The 16,636-nt window shown below is 34.3% G+C and overlaps 1 protein-coding gene across 1 annotated transcript in view; it reads right to left on the reverse strand.

Annotated features, from left to right (window-relative positions):
• The window catches only part of OTOGL (otogelin like), a 97,739-nt gene that overhangs the window by 20,729 nt on the left and 60,374 nt on the right, over positions 1 to 16,636 (reverse strand). The window contains 12 exon segments of the mRNA XM_082752582.1: positions 960 to 1,149; positions 1,813 to 1,905; positions 2,019 to 2,042; positions 3,126 to 3,268; positions 4,157 to 4,334; positions 5,620 to 5,791; positions 5,793 to 6,531; positions 8,203 to 8,472; positions 9,416 to 9,495; positions 10,715 to 10,832; positions 11,485 to 11,763; positions 13,338 to 13,505. Coding sequence (XP_082608708.1) covers positions 960 to 1,149; positions 1,813 to 1,905; positions 2,019 to 2,042; positions 3,126 to 3,268; positions 4,157 to 4,334; positions 5,620 to 5,791; positions 5,793 to 6,531; positions 8,203 to 8,472; positions 9,416 to 9,495; positions 10,715 to 10,832; positions 11,485 to 11,763; positions 13,338 to 13,505 — 2,454 coding nt within the window.

Raw genomic sequence — 16,636 nt, forward strand, 5'->3', positions numbered from 1 at the left:
AATAGAGAAGATACTGGGCATGATACTGGGAAAAGGTGTAGTATCTGCCACAGCCAGCATTCCCCTTCCCTCATAAGATGTAGGAGAACTTTCCTTTTGTTCAAGCAGAATACGGAAATTGATTTTAAATACTTAATCTGCTTAGAATGAAAAAGTAAACCATACCTGAATTATTTTGTTTGCTTTTAAAACTAAAAGCAGATTGAAATATTTAAAAAAAAAAAAAAAAATCTGATCAATATGGGATAGATTTCAATAAAATAAATGCACTAGAAAATGAACATTTATGATGCAATTAATGTTACTCTAGAATACCTGCTTACGTTTTTCCATAAAATTCATACTGGCAGAGTTATAAAGATATTATTAGGGAAGCTTGGAACATGCAAAATTTACTGTCATTGTAATTTAAGTCTGAGATACCTCAAACAGCCTTTGACTCTAGATCCAACTGTAACACGTCTGGATTTGGATTCACCATCCTTAGAGAACTCAGACCCTTCCCAAGTTACACCTTTTATAAGTGTTTGCATAGCACTAGCTGACACTGCCAGCATCCCATAGTTATCCCTTTCTCCTATAATCATTGAAGCATACTCTCTGTATTTGAACTTCAGCAGTCACTTTTCCATATAAAGTTTTGCCCTTTTCTTTGCTTGGCTTCAATGATATTCTTAGCACAGGAAGAGATGAGTACATTTAAAAAAAAAAAAAAAAAGATAGTTAAATACAGTGTATTGATCACTACTTGTTCTGAAAACTGCTGTTATCAATCATTGCTTTCAAACAGGATTATTGATTTATCCCTGTTAATACAAATTCACAAGCCTACCTCAGATATGATTGTCAGTGTAACTACTGTGAGTCACAAGGAAAGCTATAGGGATAACAGATCACAGACACAAAAGGAAGGTGTAAATTGTAAACATGAAAGTAATTAATTGCGACCATAGCCTCACCACAAAGTCCTTCTGTCTTCATTGATGTGTTAGAGTGTAATCCATACTGTATATCTATGATGCCTGTAACATGAGCCCACTTGATGCTAATACCAGCTGGGGTATTAATGACATACATTGCACCAGTATCCTGAATACTCAGTCCTTCTTTTGAAAATGGTAATGATGGAATTACAGAATCCACTACTACCTACAATAAACCAAATACATTTTAGGGACAAAAGCAGTTTGCAAGGATGTGTTTTATATTTATTTGCATCTTAAAGCAAAAGATAATTTTACAGTGTCTGCCACATACAATAGCAGTAGTCACTGTGTTTATATCACAGTGCTTCCTGTTAGCAACTCTGTAACTGCAGATGAAGTAGGCATGAGAAAAAATAATGACGTGGAAGTCTTTTCTAATTAAGGAAGCAATAAATATTATTTATCCTATATCATCTGGTAAAACAAAAAAACAACAACAACAAAAAATGATTATTCTGATTATTCAAAGTTATCTGTTCTAATCTGTTATTGTCTAGCAGAAATGACAGCCTAAATACTTATCAAATCTTGCAAAAGTATTCTGTTCTAGGTTTTCTGGAAATATTGTCTCAAATATAAATGCCTTTTGTAGCTTCTTTAAAATCTCAAATCACTTTAAAGTGTTGTATAAAAGGCAAGTGAGGCTTAGTATCAGAAATGTAATTTTTTCTTCTAGCATACCATAAATTACCAGGAACATGAACTGCAGAAGTAGTCCTAGTCTTGTACTACATTCACTATAAGCCTGACCTACTGTATTCTATAACAGAATAGCTCTCCAGTTATCGCTTAAATGTACACATATATGTTGGTGATATATACTTACTTTTCTTGCTAAACGATTAATAAGTAATTTAGATCTATGTGTTGTTACATTCAACTTCTTAAAACAGAGCCCTGAAGTGCTTGCAGGGGAAACCTTGAAAGAAAAAAAAAAAAAAAGTGATAAAAAAGTTTTAAGGAGTAGAACAACTATTTCAATATATGTACTACCCGTACAATTTATAATTAACAAAGGAAAAAACTACTTACTAGATTTCTTATTGAATTGGCACTCTGAAAAATAAAAAAGTAGATTAGAAGTGCAATGATAATCAGCAGAATTCTTATTTGGCAAGAATAAGTTGAATGTTCTCTTTTTGTTTAAAAGTTCTTCTACAATCAGCTTCCTAATTTAAATCATCCAATATATTCCTTATAAATAATAATAAATAATAAATAATAAATAATGATAATAAATAATAAAAAATAATACACATTTCCCAGTAATACACTGCACTTTTCAATTAACTAATTTTAGAAACTTTCTTTACTTATTAAAAAGCTAAATAAAAGGGGTTTATATGGCAAATAATACAGAAAAGACAACCCAACAACCTAGACAAGTTGATTAAAAAAAGAATACTTAGGGATATAATGGTCATCCCAATATAATCCCCTGCCTTAACTCTGATAAAACAATTTTACCAAAACATCTTTCCACACACGATTGCAACTCATGTATACCATAGTTCAGCTGGCTTCCAATGAATCACCTTTAACATTGAGAGCAACTCATTAATAGCCTCATGAATCTCAGCATATGTTATAAAACCCTTTTAGAAAATATTTATTAAATAAATACAACTACAGACTTCTCATTTGCCTATGTAAGCTACAACCACACCTTTAGTCTTCATCCAAGAAACAGTGAAAAGAGTAATTCAAAAGAACACATCTAAAACATTACAATGCAAAAGAAACATCTGTGCAGACTCTAAGGATGAGACCGACCTGATGAAAAATGGCAGTCCAAAAATGAAATGTCTGGACTCCCTCTGCAGGCAGAGAGGTAGACAATTGCAAAGTATCTCATCATACTAATCCTGAACTTCTACCTTTCTTAAATAAAGACAAAAGATTTTTCCAAGTATTCCAAATATTTCTTCATTTTGACAATACTGTAAAGTATATATTCAGTTGAATTTATGAAAAATGAATTTGATATTTGAAATGATTTGATATGAAAAAAATCATATGAAAAAATGTGAAAAATGAATTTATGAAAAATGAAAGTTTTTAGTGATGCATTTTTGCGCTTTTTCATACCTATAACACCAACATTCAAGACAAATTATTGAGGAAAAGCAAGTATCTTACCTGATTAGAAGGACATTTTTCTATATGAGCAACAATAATTTCTCCTGGTAGCTTGACTAGAATATAGGAAGCCATATTACAGAGGGCTATGTTGTTTCCATCAAATGTAATAACACTCAGTTCAGACAGTACAGAACATTGACCTAAAAAAGAACTGTCATTTATTGAGGTTATCATGAAACAGAATACTAGGAATTTCTAAAAACATTATTAGTTTGAGCAGTAGTTGCTTTCATATGAGGTACATTCATGTATATAATGGTGGCATTTTTCTGTAGATAGCATATTGAGCCACAAGAACCTTGTATTATTCAGTGGACATAGCTTAACCAAGTGCTATATGCCCAGGAAATTTTAAAATGGTAAAAATTTTCACTTACAAGAAGGTTTTACAAGTAAGATTAATGAATCTGTACATTGTTAGATGAAATATATACATTAATGTATACAAATATTTGGCATGCTGATAGCAAGATACACATCCATTCTATCTTGAAATAAATATATAAAAATGTGATCTGTGTTTCAGAAACGATGCAAGGCTTTTAACATGACTTCTCTTCAACCTTCTGGTTCCCTTGATAGACAGTCTGCTGCCTATTTCTACAGTTTCTAAATATAATTAAGTACTCCTTTTAGAGCTAAGTGAAGTTTGGGGGGGGGGGGGGGGGGAGGGTCTTTCAGAAAAACAAGAATTTAATTTTTCTTCCCAAAAGTGTAAACATCTCAATGTTTTCTAATGATAGAAATTCTGAAGATTTTCAGTTGAAAATGTTGACATTTGATTTGCAGATCTAATTGCAATGTTTTCAGTTCAACAATCTTTTTGACTGTCCTGAATGCTAATTTAAAGATAACAAAGCATTTAATATATTTCATTGTTTTGCCAATGAGGCCCAAAACAATCTCCTTTAAACTCATTTCAGTGTTCAAATTAATCTTCCCACTGTATTAATCCCTTAATTTATTACTTGAAATTTCCATATTAAGTCTCTGTGTTGTAAGTATATAATAGTAAAATGGTGACTTACAGGGACATTCCCATTCTGGGCAACAACTATCAGTGTTAACTTGAACTGGCATTCCTCGAAAACCACAGTCTGGCTTCTTCACATCCTTAGGACAGTTCCTTGAAAGGTTGTATAACATCCAACCCATATTAACACATATATACTGGCTACATTTGTCGACAGGTTCAAGATATCTTGGCTGTCATATATGGAAAAAACAACCAGAGTCAACTTTACACTCATTGTACTTATGAAGTCCAGGTGATCGCTTGTTTATTGCCCTACTCTGAGACAGAATTAACATATCTATGTGACTCCTCCTATATATTTGACTTTGGGTCTGGAAGCTGGACTAAAATACTCTTTTGTCATGCAACTTTAGATACAGTACAAACACCTGATCTTGCATTTGACTACCATGAGATGCATAGGATATCAGCAAGCTAACCATAGGCTTTAGATCTCTCCCAGGCAACCTGGTCACAGGTTAAAAAAAAAAAAAAAAGAGAGAGATAATTAAATTAATATTCTGCGCTGCTAGTACTAGAAAATAAAAGACCCCTAAGTAACCAGAACACTGGGAACAAAAATGTAGCACTTCCTCGGAGAGAATAAATACATACACACACACAAAAAAAAAAAAAAAAAAAAAAAAAAGGCATTAAAATAAATTGCATTAAAATAAGCAGAATTCTGAATATAGTTTGGACAGTTAAATTCTTCAGGCTGACAAGCCAAGGAGGCTTGGGTGAAGCAAAAATGTCCTCCAATTTAAATACTGAGTGTCTAACTTTGCTGTATAGACTTAATTATTGTGCAGTTGTTATTTGCATCAGTTATTTTGGAAAAAATTGCTTATTTGTCACATATGACAGTGATGAATGTCAATTCACCTACACCCCTCCTGTTCCATCTAGTGACAGTGGAATACTCTATATAAACCATTATAATACAAACACATTTAAAAAAATACAGAATCATGCATTCCCATCATTTTATACCCTATCAGAAAGAAAGAAAAGCAAAACAGAAAGGTCCGATTATGCACAAAACTCCCATTTCTATGGACTACGGCTTTTTTCTGCACCTCAGAAATATATTTTGCTGTCTAGAATCAGCATATAGCTTTAGACTTTTTTTTTTTCCTGAGCAACATATTGGGGGGGGAGAGGGGGGATTGGTCTATTCTCCCATGTGCCTGTTAGTGTTAGGTCAGAGGTTGGATTCAATGATCTTGAGGTCTCTTCCAACCTAGACAATTCTGTGATTCTTTGATTCTGTGATATCTAAGTTGCAAAATATACCAGGGCAGTAAAAGTGCAGTGATACAACAATCCTCTAAGAATAATTCATTTTTACACAATAGGAAAAAAAAAAAAAAAAAAAACACAAAAAAAGATACTTAAAATCTCTGGTATAACATGCTGAATATCAGTATAGATATCCATACATTAACACATCAAGGCAAGTAAAACTTATCATACCACGCATTCAGAAGATGTATACGACAGTGCATGCATCATTGTGCCAGAAGAAGCCTTGTCAGCTATAGCTGTCAATGTTTCTGTGCTTGCCAGAGAAGTTTGTGTTTCCACAGTCTCTGAAGGGGAAGAAAGCACCATTTCACCAATAGAATGGGATAAATCTATTATAGTTCAGTTCTCCAACTCTGGTCTTTGTTAAATTGAAATAAGGTTTACCTGTTTCCTGTGTTAGAATTTTAGACCAATCTGATGTTGTTACATCTGGAACTTCAGAGAGATTTTTTGCTAAGGTTATATTTCTTTCTCTTGAAAAGGGTGAACTCTGACCTGCAGGTACTGTCAAATAAGGCAGGGAAGATTTCTCTGTTGTGGTTGACTTTGTCTTGGTTACGTTTCTTTGCAAATGTGAAGTCTGGCTGCTTTCTAAAGTATCTGAAGTTCTTTCAAATAAGGTTGCATACTTAAATTCTGAAGCTGTAAATGACAAACTCTTTGTCTGTGACAATGGGTTTGTAGTACCAGTTGTTTTCATGATTGTCATTTTTGGAGTTTCTGTACTGCTCTCTGAAACGTGAGATGCTGGAGATGTAAATAAAGACTTGTGTGATACATACATAGGTGTTTCTATGGTAGTAGAAACTGAAGATGAAGCCATATGAAACTTCAAATCAGCAACAAAAGAATCAGATGTTTTTGTAGTAATCCTAGGGGCTACAGTAGTGTCAGAAGCAATTAATAAACTGGCTGAAGAACTAGGTGGTATTTTTACAAAAGTATAAGATGCTTTTAGGGATGTAGCATTCACTGTTGTGTTCATTATCATTGGTGTAGTGGATTGAGTGATGATTCCAGCTGACATAACTGATATTCTTCCATCTTCTGCTGAAGAACTTACTGAAGAACTCTGCTTTCCTAGAGAAACAGTAGAGATATGAGTGGTCTTAGGAGGAGGTGAAGACATGGAGACCCTACCAGACTGGCTTTCTAAAGTGAACTTAGGAGTTTTAGGCATTAGTAAAGAGGGCATTATACTGGATGTGTTTAGTGCTGCTGAAAGGCAAGTACAACAGCTAACGTTTAAAGCGAATGTAGGAAAATCTGCAGAAGTTGCAAAGTCTGTAACTGGACCTTTTGAGACTCCTTGTGCATCTAGAGATGAAACTGGTATTTGGGTAGCAGTTATATTTTGTGTTAATGAAGATGTCCTGCTGAATATGGGAATCACTGAAAAACTTGTAGTATGAGATGTCACAGGGGATGGTAGTGATGTTGATAAGATTTTAAGTAGAGATGATGGTATTGTGAAAGAAAGATCTTTAGGAAAGAAAGTGCTTGCACTCTGTGCAACAGGCATGACTTTCATCTCTGTGCGAGGACTTATTAGGTACTCTGTAATTTTTTCAGTGGTAATGTTGCATTTGGAGGTAATACCAATGTCCTAATAGGGAAGACTGTAGAACTAAAGATTTTCTTTGGCTTTTTAGAAATGAACGACAGTGAAAAGGAATCAATGAGCCTTATGTATTTATTTTCTGTTGAGGCTAAGCTTGCTAAAAACATATCAGAGATTGTAGGATTGACTAGTAGAGACTAGAGAAGTGGAAGGTTCTTTATAAATACTTTTTGTGACAACAGTGACATCTCTCATAGCTTTGGGCTTCAGGGAAGTAGTCAGAGAATGCACTGGTATTGAGACTGTGTGTGTTATAGAAGGACTTGAAGAAGTTTTTATAGGAATTTGAGAAGCAACTTGAGGTAAAGATCTCTATGGGCATTTCACTATGGGCAAAGCAGTAGAAATACTGCCTTTCATTAATGGAGATGTCTGCTTAGAAACAGACACTGAAATTTCCACTGAAGATAAAAATGGCTTTGGAGAAAACCTAGCTAAAGAACTTGTATTTAATGGTACCAGAGAAGTTTTAGACAAGGGTTTGGTTGCTTCCAAAGATGAAGCTGTGATTAATTTTCTCAAATCTAGTTGTTTTAGGAATTTGAGAAGCTGCTGAAGTCAATGCAGAAATGGGTGTTGAGTGAACTACAGGTTGGCCAAAACCAGACATAGTTCTAACAAAGTGGATACAGGAGAAGTAGGTGTACTTAATGTCAGCCGTGAACCTAGAAGAAATATGGATCTTGTGAAAGTTGCTCTGCCAGCCAGCAAAGCAGGCAAAGACACTTCAGAAGATACTCCTGTTCCCTTAGAATGACTTACTGAAGGACTCCTACTCCTCACATTCCCTGCTGGCAGCTCAGAAGTGACAGATGATGGTTTGGAGATCAAATTTGTTGAGGTAGAGGGAACAGTTCCTGTCTGGGCGGTTGATGCTTCAAGTGGAAGTGGAACTACCCCCAGTGAATTGTGTATTAAAAATGTAGAACCTGTTGGAAGAGGGCTGGCACTGAGTAAGGTTGTTGAAGTTGTTATTGGAATAGGTAAAGTTATAGATGGGGTAGAACTGACAGTATATGATGTGACTGCTGAAGTTTGAAAAGCAGTTAGAAAATCTGTTGAAGATATGAGTTTGGAAAGGACAGAAGGGCTTGCTGTGCTGTGAGGTACACCAGAAGGCTCCACTGTACTTGATAATGAAAATGTCGAATAGGTGGCTGCATTAGATGCTTCCAGTGAGTAAAAGTCTGTAATGGACTGCGCTGACATATTCATTCCTGCTGACGTTGTGTTTGCCTTCATGGTAATTTCGGTTGTCATATGGGTATGAGTTGACTCAGTCCCTGAAGTAACAAGAATAGGATGTTTCTGAGGAAATGTCGCTCTGGTAGTAATCATGTGAGGGTATAACATTGAAGGTTTTGTTTCAATTGCTGATTCCACAGGTGTCACAGGTATACCTAAAATGAAAATGCACATTTCACTGTCTTTTGTGGGTTATTGGTAAAGCAAGATAGCAACATCTATGTATACTCAAGTCCCATTTAAATACTAACAAATCAGAGCATAATTTTGCTGAAAAGATAAGTTACCAATGGTTCCAGGTTGCCTGATGGCTTTGAGGAACTCAACTCACTCTCAAGAAGATTCTAATTTTCTTTGCAAATGGAGCAGCCAATTTTTATTATTACTGAAAACCTTGAATTTGCAGAGCAGTTTTGAAGCAACAAGGGAACTCTATGGAAAATTCAGTAAATCTAAAATAGTAAAGAAAATTGGCATAAGTAGATTATAGAGTATGTTATCTTCTTTTACATCTTTGGAAGGCGGTGTAATATGTGAGATAACTTTGTACTAGCAAATATCAAAATGCAATTAATTTAAATTTGTAAAGGAAAAAATTAAGTATTAAAATGCAATAGTTGTGTTAAAAGAATGCAATATTCCAAAAATAAGCAAATAGTGGTATCTTCACACACCAGAAGTTATTAAATTGATATAAGGAAGCTGTTAGGGATGGTTCACCTACTGAAAAGTCTGAATTTTTCACCGCAGCAATATTTTTTCCATTTGAGATCTTTCATATACATATGACACTCTAGCATTATATAGTCAAATCACGGTTACAGTAAGTCTAAAAACACCAGAAATGTTGAATTTCATGCTATTAGATAAATGAAGGTATTCAATGTAAATACTCATATGAATGTAGAAGATTTATTTTGGATGACTGGGAATGGAGCCTAGGTCTCAGAGAGAAGCTCTTCAATAGAAAGATATTTTGTTAAAATATTTAATAAAAATAAATAATAATAATAAAATCAAAATACATCTGATTAAATCACTTCTCATTATCTGTAAAACACTTTATAAGATTAGATTAATATCATAAAATATACTTACAATCTTCTGGGTAAACACATTTAAGTGTGACCTCATCAAGGATCATGTTTTTGGGACAGTATGGCAAGCATCCTTCAACCCTTTAAAATATTGTATAGTTACTTCTAAAGCCACAGCAGAAATATAAATCAATTTTTAATTATTTTATTTTGGTAAAATGAAACATTTGAATGTCTTCCACATCAGAGTTCTGAGAACTTTCCGGTGTAAAGATGAACACAGAATTCTGAGTTATATTAAGGTCAATGAGACAGCACAATTCTGTTTCTAAATTGTTAATAATCAATTATTTGCATATACTGATGGATGTGATGGCTTTGGAGCATTCTGCTTCCACAAACAGGTGGAAGTTCAGGTGCCTAAGCTGAACAGATTCCAACAGGACCAAGAACTTAACTTGCAAGAGTGCTGTTTTTCCCAGATATGTTCATTTCAGATATAAAGATATTTAGACTGACTCTATAAAAAGTCTCATTCAAGTCTATATATTATCTTACCTTTTAATTATGGGGGGAATTTTAATAATAAAATTATTTAATAAACAACCAGTCTGCCAATACAGAAAAAATGTAAAAATAGCAAGACAGGAAATTAGTTATATTAGAAATAACCCTAACTACAGATTGCATAGGCCCATGGAGATAATCTGAAATTCAAAATATCATTTCTTTTCCACCGGATTTTGTGTCTTGAGTTTTTAGACATATTTTCTTTTGGTTTATTTATAAAAATTCACTTTCCATAGATGCTGGGGAGATCCATGGAAACAGGAAAGCTTGTTACTAAGACTAACTAACACCAGCAGGGTAAAATCCCTCCTGTCATGCCAGACCATCTTTTAGTATAAAGTTCCATCCTCTCACAGGAGAGGGCGTCATTCACCCTAACTATTCCTCTATCTTTTGGTCTCAAACTTTTAACCACCAGAAAGATTAAATCAGTTACAGTATCATGAGACACTAGTTTAGGATTTGAATATATAATACCCATTGAAGGGAACAGAGTTCATTTCATCTGTATATGTCAACCTAGCACTACCAGAAGCTAATCCCCTAGGCTAAATACAAACCCTTTTATTCTTTGTTCCTTATGACAAAAGATCACATGTAAACAAGAATATACAACATGGAAAACAAGTGGCTTGTTGCAAATGTTTTCACACTAATTGTGAGAGTTGCTATTGAAATTTGGATGACTAAAAATTAATGGACATTGCAGCTGAAGTAATTTTCAGAAAACATACTGTATGAACATTAAATGAAAAAATATAGCAGTAATATTGAGCTTAATTTAACTTACGGAGGAAGAAATTTACATGCTATTCCTTCAGGATCACTACATGTTTTAAAACAAGGATTAGCACAAGGTTCATATCTCCATTCACACATCCTTCTATAAGGCACAGAGGCACTGAGTTCTGAGAAAGAAGAAGGTATTATTTATTGGTTTAGTAGTAAAAAACAAACAAACAAACAAAAAAAAAACCACATACATTTATAGTATTTTTTATATCCTTGGAATTTTCAGAAAAATGTAAAAAAGGAAAACCTGGTATGGAAATATTCAAGAACTTTAACAGGTGAGATTTTGTTCATTTATGTCATTTGAATAAGTATTTTAAATTCAGTCAAGGTAAAAGACACTGAAACATCAAAGATACAAACAACTACTCATTTTTCACAACATATTCTGTTTAAAAAGATCAGTTAAACATAGTTAAACACAGTGAATGTATTCTTTGTTTCAGATGTGATACTGTTACTCCATTTGTTTAAGAAAAAAATAATAAAAGATATCTGTAGCTCAATAACAAGACATTAACATGCACTTTTTGTGACATGCCACATTTATTTTGAAAGAATAAAACAATGACAATATAGTCAAAAGATAAAGTGTCCTTTGTATCTGAAAATAATAATAATAACATTTGGATGTAGAATGGAAGACAAAGACAGAATAGTAATTAAGAATAGGATAAAAATACTTGTTACTATTGCTAATGCATGAGAAATGCTCTGAAGGCAAGCAGAAGAAATCAAACTTATCCCTGCAGGTTATGCAAAATTTACCTTCAATACTAAAGCTACTTAGACGTTTGAATTCTTCCGAGTCATCATACTTCGCCACTTTAACACCAGATGATGTGAGAATGATGAAAAAGCCTTTTTTACTGTGCAGTTCGAAGGCACTGAGCCCTGGACTCCAGAGGCCATGGTGGTGGAAAAACGTGGCTCGTCTCCGAAAGGAGGCACTTGCCTGCCACTGTTCCAGCCCAATGGTTTCATTAGCATGTATGTACAGAAAGTAGTTTGGCCTTTCAGCAGATTCAAGGGAAACAAGAGAGAGAGCTTCGACAAAATAAATAAATAAATAAATAAAAGTAAATTAATTGCAAACTTTTCATAGAAAACAGTCTGAAAGTGACATTCAATCTATATATTGGCTAAGTGGCTCCTTTCAAACACCTGCTTTATAGAAAAATAAATAAATAATCTATGGTATGGAAAAGGTAGAAATGCAGGTCAAAAAGAAACTTCAAGTGATCGCATAATGCAGAACTCACAAAAGAGCTAATCAGAAAAAACTACATTCTGCCTACTACTACCAGCCTTCAAAATAATTCATAAGCAGTCTCAGCTTGGGATATGCTCAAATGGAGATAGTTTTTCCTAAGCTTTGGACATCCAACTGTTCAACTGCAATGAAATTTGTTTAGTAAGTAACATTGCAAATTCTGTAAGACCATGCTTTATTTCATCTTCATGTCAAGCTCTTTTTACATGCAGTCATATCCAGAAATACGGTAAGAAAACTCATGGGCAAATAAAAGACTCAACCCCCTGGTTTTTCTACTCCTCCCGAAAATGGAATGTGAAGAAAATTCTCTGAGAGTTTAAGAACTTAGAATAAGGCCGACTTCAGATCTGTCTGTCGCCTTGAATACAATCTAACAATATCTTTAATCTAGATGAGCACTACCTCATCCCTCACAAATATGAAAACTGTGTACTACACAGACATAATGAATATTTTACTTATACTTGACACTGGTTGGAAAATTGGACAAGACTGAACTAATTCTTCTATTTTATACACTTTCTGTTTTTAAAATTGTAGCTAAAAACCTACATGGAAAATTGTCCACAGCTTGTGCCTATAGTTTCAAATTTTATAGTAAATACAGCCCTTCTCCATGTTGACTTTTGAGGGTTTAGAATTTTGTCAAAAAATTAAATTCTGTAACTACAGAAAACAATGAGAAAGTCAATATTGACTTCAGTGGCACAAACTCATTGTTCATGAAGAAAAGAAAACATACATACACAGAAGGCAGAAGGTAAAATATTTAAACATCTATTTTTGGATATATTGGTTGGGTCTGTCTCTGATAAATGAAGAACAGACTTTAGGAATAGCTGTTGACCTATGAAACTTCCTTCTACATTATATTGAGATATTGCTCGCTAATAATGCAGGAGCCAGATTGGTTGTTCTAATTTGCATGCTTTATGGTGCATTAATAGTCACAAAAAAAGAACAATAGAAAAGAAATTATTTTAGTGGAGGCAAAATTTTCTTCACTGATCTTCAGAATTGTTATTTTTTAGATACATACGCAAATTTTTCTATTTTACAGTTAGACAATCTAATTACATTTTTCTCAAGAAGGAATTTTTCACTCATATTTTGCAGCATATCTAAAACAATTTCTGAAAAGTCAGCTTTAGAGATGGCAGGTAGGTTTTTCATTTTTTTTTTCCAAAAAGTCAGTATTCATCCTCAAAAGTAGAATACTTCATTGTTATTACTCTAATAAATAAAAATAACTAGACCATTTTAGGTTTAGAAGGTGCAGCAAAAAAACATTCATATAGTTTGAAAAACATGTATTGACATTCACAGTAATGTTGAGAACACTTACATAAATCTTTATCTTTGAAAAGACCTGGAGTTATCATGAAACTGAAAAATACATTTCCATATGCTCCAGTTCTAGGCAGGGGAAATATCCTTCTACTAGATAGATTAGCTCCTATAATTGTGTCATTTTCTCCAGAACTTGCCAAAATATAGGGTCCTTCACCAAGCCCTAAGGGAAGAAAAATCAAATTTTAAAAGAAAAAACAATCCTACTTGCATAACATACAAAACTTAAGCCTTAGCTGACATAATATATTGCCTTAAATGTTTCACCTTACCTGGAATCAAATATTTTATGAACTACGGCTCAATGCCTCAAGGTATTATGCTGGAGTAGGTCTGTATCTATCTGTTCAAGGTACTCCATTCCTCTTTGCTTGCTTTCCAGAACAGAATCGATACAAAGTGAGCATAAAGTGTGGGAAGCAATCCTCATAAAATGGCACATGCAAGAAAGCAATCTGGGTTGCCTTTGTGTAGTATTTTGTCTTTCATGTGTCCTTATTTCCATATTTTGTAATATCAACAGAGTAACTTTAATATTATTCCCCAAATAGACACTGAAAATACTCCAACAAGGCAATTAAAAAAGAAGGCTGTAATTGAACTTTTGGCAGCACCCTTGCTTAAGCAGTTGTCTAGTTCATCTTCTCCCACAGACCACTTGCTTCTGTCCGCCTACAGCCCCATTTATTATGCCATCCTAAGTACTTCATCAGTAAACTAATCCTACTGAAAAATGACCAGCTAAATTTTCCAGTCTGGTTCAGCACATAGTCATCCAAAAGTTCATGCCAATATAGCGGTGACAACAACTTCAGCTGGTACTGCTGCCAAAATGCTGCTGTCCCAACTATGCCCCCAGACATCCTATAACATACCCTTAAAGCTATTTCTGCGGCGCTGGAAAGGCTCACGGGGATACACTGAGATATAACAGCATCAGTCTTTGTCACTATACCCCACTGAAAGAACCAAGAGCAGCATACTTCTAGGACCTTGCTTTGTGAGTAATAAACAAGCTTTGTAAATTTTGAGAAAGCTTTTAATCCTTTAATACCAGTGAGAAGACTGAACCCCTATCCTAACCTAGAACATCTGCTCTCTGATATGACTCTTCTAAGAGGGAAGAACTTATCTTAATAATGAGATTTGGCTTTGCTAGAAGTTAAACACCATTTTCTGAAGAGAACTGCAACAAAATAACCAGTGTTTTTATAATGAAGCTATGCTAGAGTTTGTATACACTGGAAGCTCACAAACTTGCCACAATGTGATCCCTTTTATGGAAGTGGCAAGTCAGTTACCGACTCTACCCTAAATCATGGGATGTTCATCCCCATGTACTAACAGACATTTTGCCTGTGACTTCAGCAAAAGCAGGACTAAGCTGTTACTGAGAAAGTTTCCACAAATGTTCAACAGTTTGACATCATGCAGAACTAAAAAGAATCAGAGGAAGAGCCATCCCACACACCAGAAGGTGTTTTGATGGCATTCAATGGTCACAGAATCACAGAATCACAGAATTTTCTAGGTTGGAAGAGACCTCAAGGTCATCGAGTCCAACCTCCAACCTAACGCTAACAGCCCTCCACTAAACCATATCCCTAACACATACTGCCCTTGATTTTCTTACTACTTTTTAAGTAAGACAAAATTCCACATTGCAAGGAATATTGTAGAAAGCTAGGTATACCTAGCAATATCTAAATTCTGCTAAAGTAGAGGGATGGACTGCTCTACAGCAGAAAAGCATTGTCTACTGTATGATGCTCATTACAGGCTGCAAATTGCTAAAAAGGATGTATTGAAAGTCACATTTGTGTGATTGCAGTTAGCCAATTTTCCCTTCTTTTTTAATATCTCACTTCCTACAAATGCTTGCACAGTATCCATGACAGGATGCCACAGGAAGTTTATTGCATGAATACTACTCTCATTCTAAGGCGTTAGTTACTTTACAGTACAGGAGTTAGTTACTTTACGGTAGAGTACTTGTGAGACCAGTGTAGAAAATCATGTATCTTACCAATTTCAAAATGTAATAGGTCTCATTTCTGCATTCTGGAGCACAAGAACAAGCTAACTTCCTTCTAGAGCTTCTCCCTGACTTCAAAAATGTGCTGCATGGCACAGCAATCCACCCACATGCTGAAAATGTTGAGGTTGTGAATTGAGACATTAGGAAACACAAAGATTATTTAACACTTTCACCCATTAAAAGTAGAAACAAACCAGTTCTAACTACACTTGCCAAGTCAAAGAATCATCCCATCAGTTGGTTCAACCAAATTCTTGATTGAATTAGTGCAAACTCTTTTATATTACGATATAAGAAGGAAAATCACAAGAAAACAAGCCAATTTAGAATAAAAGCCAATAGCATAACTTAATAAGTGTGACAAATATTCATAAAATATGAGGGTTTTCTTTTTCTTTTTCCTTTCTTTTCCTTCCTTCCTTTCCTTTCCTTTCCTTTCCTTTCCTTTCCTTTCCTTTCCTTTCCTTTCCTTTCCTTTCCTTTCCTTTCCTTTCCTTTCCTTTCCTTTCCTTTCCTTTCCTTTCCTTTCCTTTCCTTTCCTTTCCTTTCCTTTCCTTTCCTTTCCTTTCCTTTCCTTTCCTTTCCTTTTCTTTTCCCTAAAATCCTATCAGATTAATTATGATGATGATGATTAATCTTAACTCAGTATCATCAGAGATGCATTATGTCTACACCATTCCTTTCTGGATAAAAAGACTTAAATTTCACAACACCAAAGGCAATTAGTTCAGTGGGGTGAAAATTCAAATGGTAATAACCATATATAACATTGTTAGATGCACAACAATCTGTCAATATCTCTTAATAATGTGAGATTATCTGTTTTAATTCACACCAGACAATTCCCAAATAATATATCAGATATTGCACAGAAAACAAACAAACAAACAAACAAATGCAGTATTTTTAGATACCTATAGCAGAACTGAATGGAAGAAACCCCAAAAAATAACAGGAATGGTGGGTTTCCTTAATCATCAACCAAATCTTTCATGTTTTAACATCCCACGTGCAATACCCAGTTTCCATATATTTTATTTTGTTCTCACAGATATTGTAGCACAACACCAGTAAACAGTGTCAAAAAGTAATTTTGTGTAGATTCATCCTGTGAAACTCAAGAATACAAGGCATGTGTTCAAGTACTTGCCTCCAGTGACACTTTACTGTATCTGCCTAAGCAGAGGAAAACACCTTTGTTACAAAATCAGTGGTTATGTTGCAAAATATAGTCAGTATAGTGACATAATGATATT

Source organism: Aythya marila (genome assembly GCF_965140915.1).
Source record: "Aythya marila genome assembly, chromosome: 1".
In the NCBI taxonomy this organism is placed as follows: Eukaryota; Metazoa; Chordata; class Aves; order Anseriformes; family Anatidae; genus Aythya; species Aythya marila.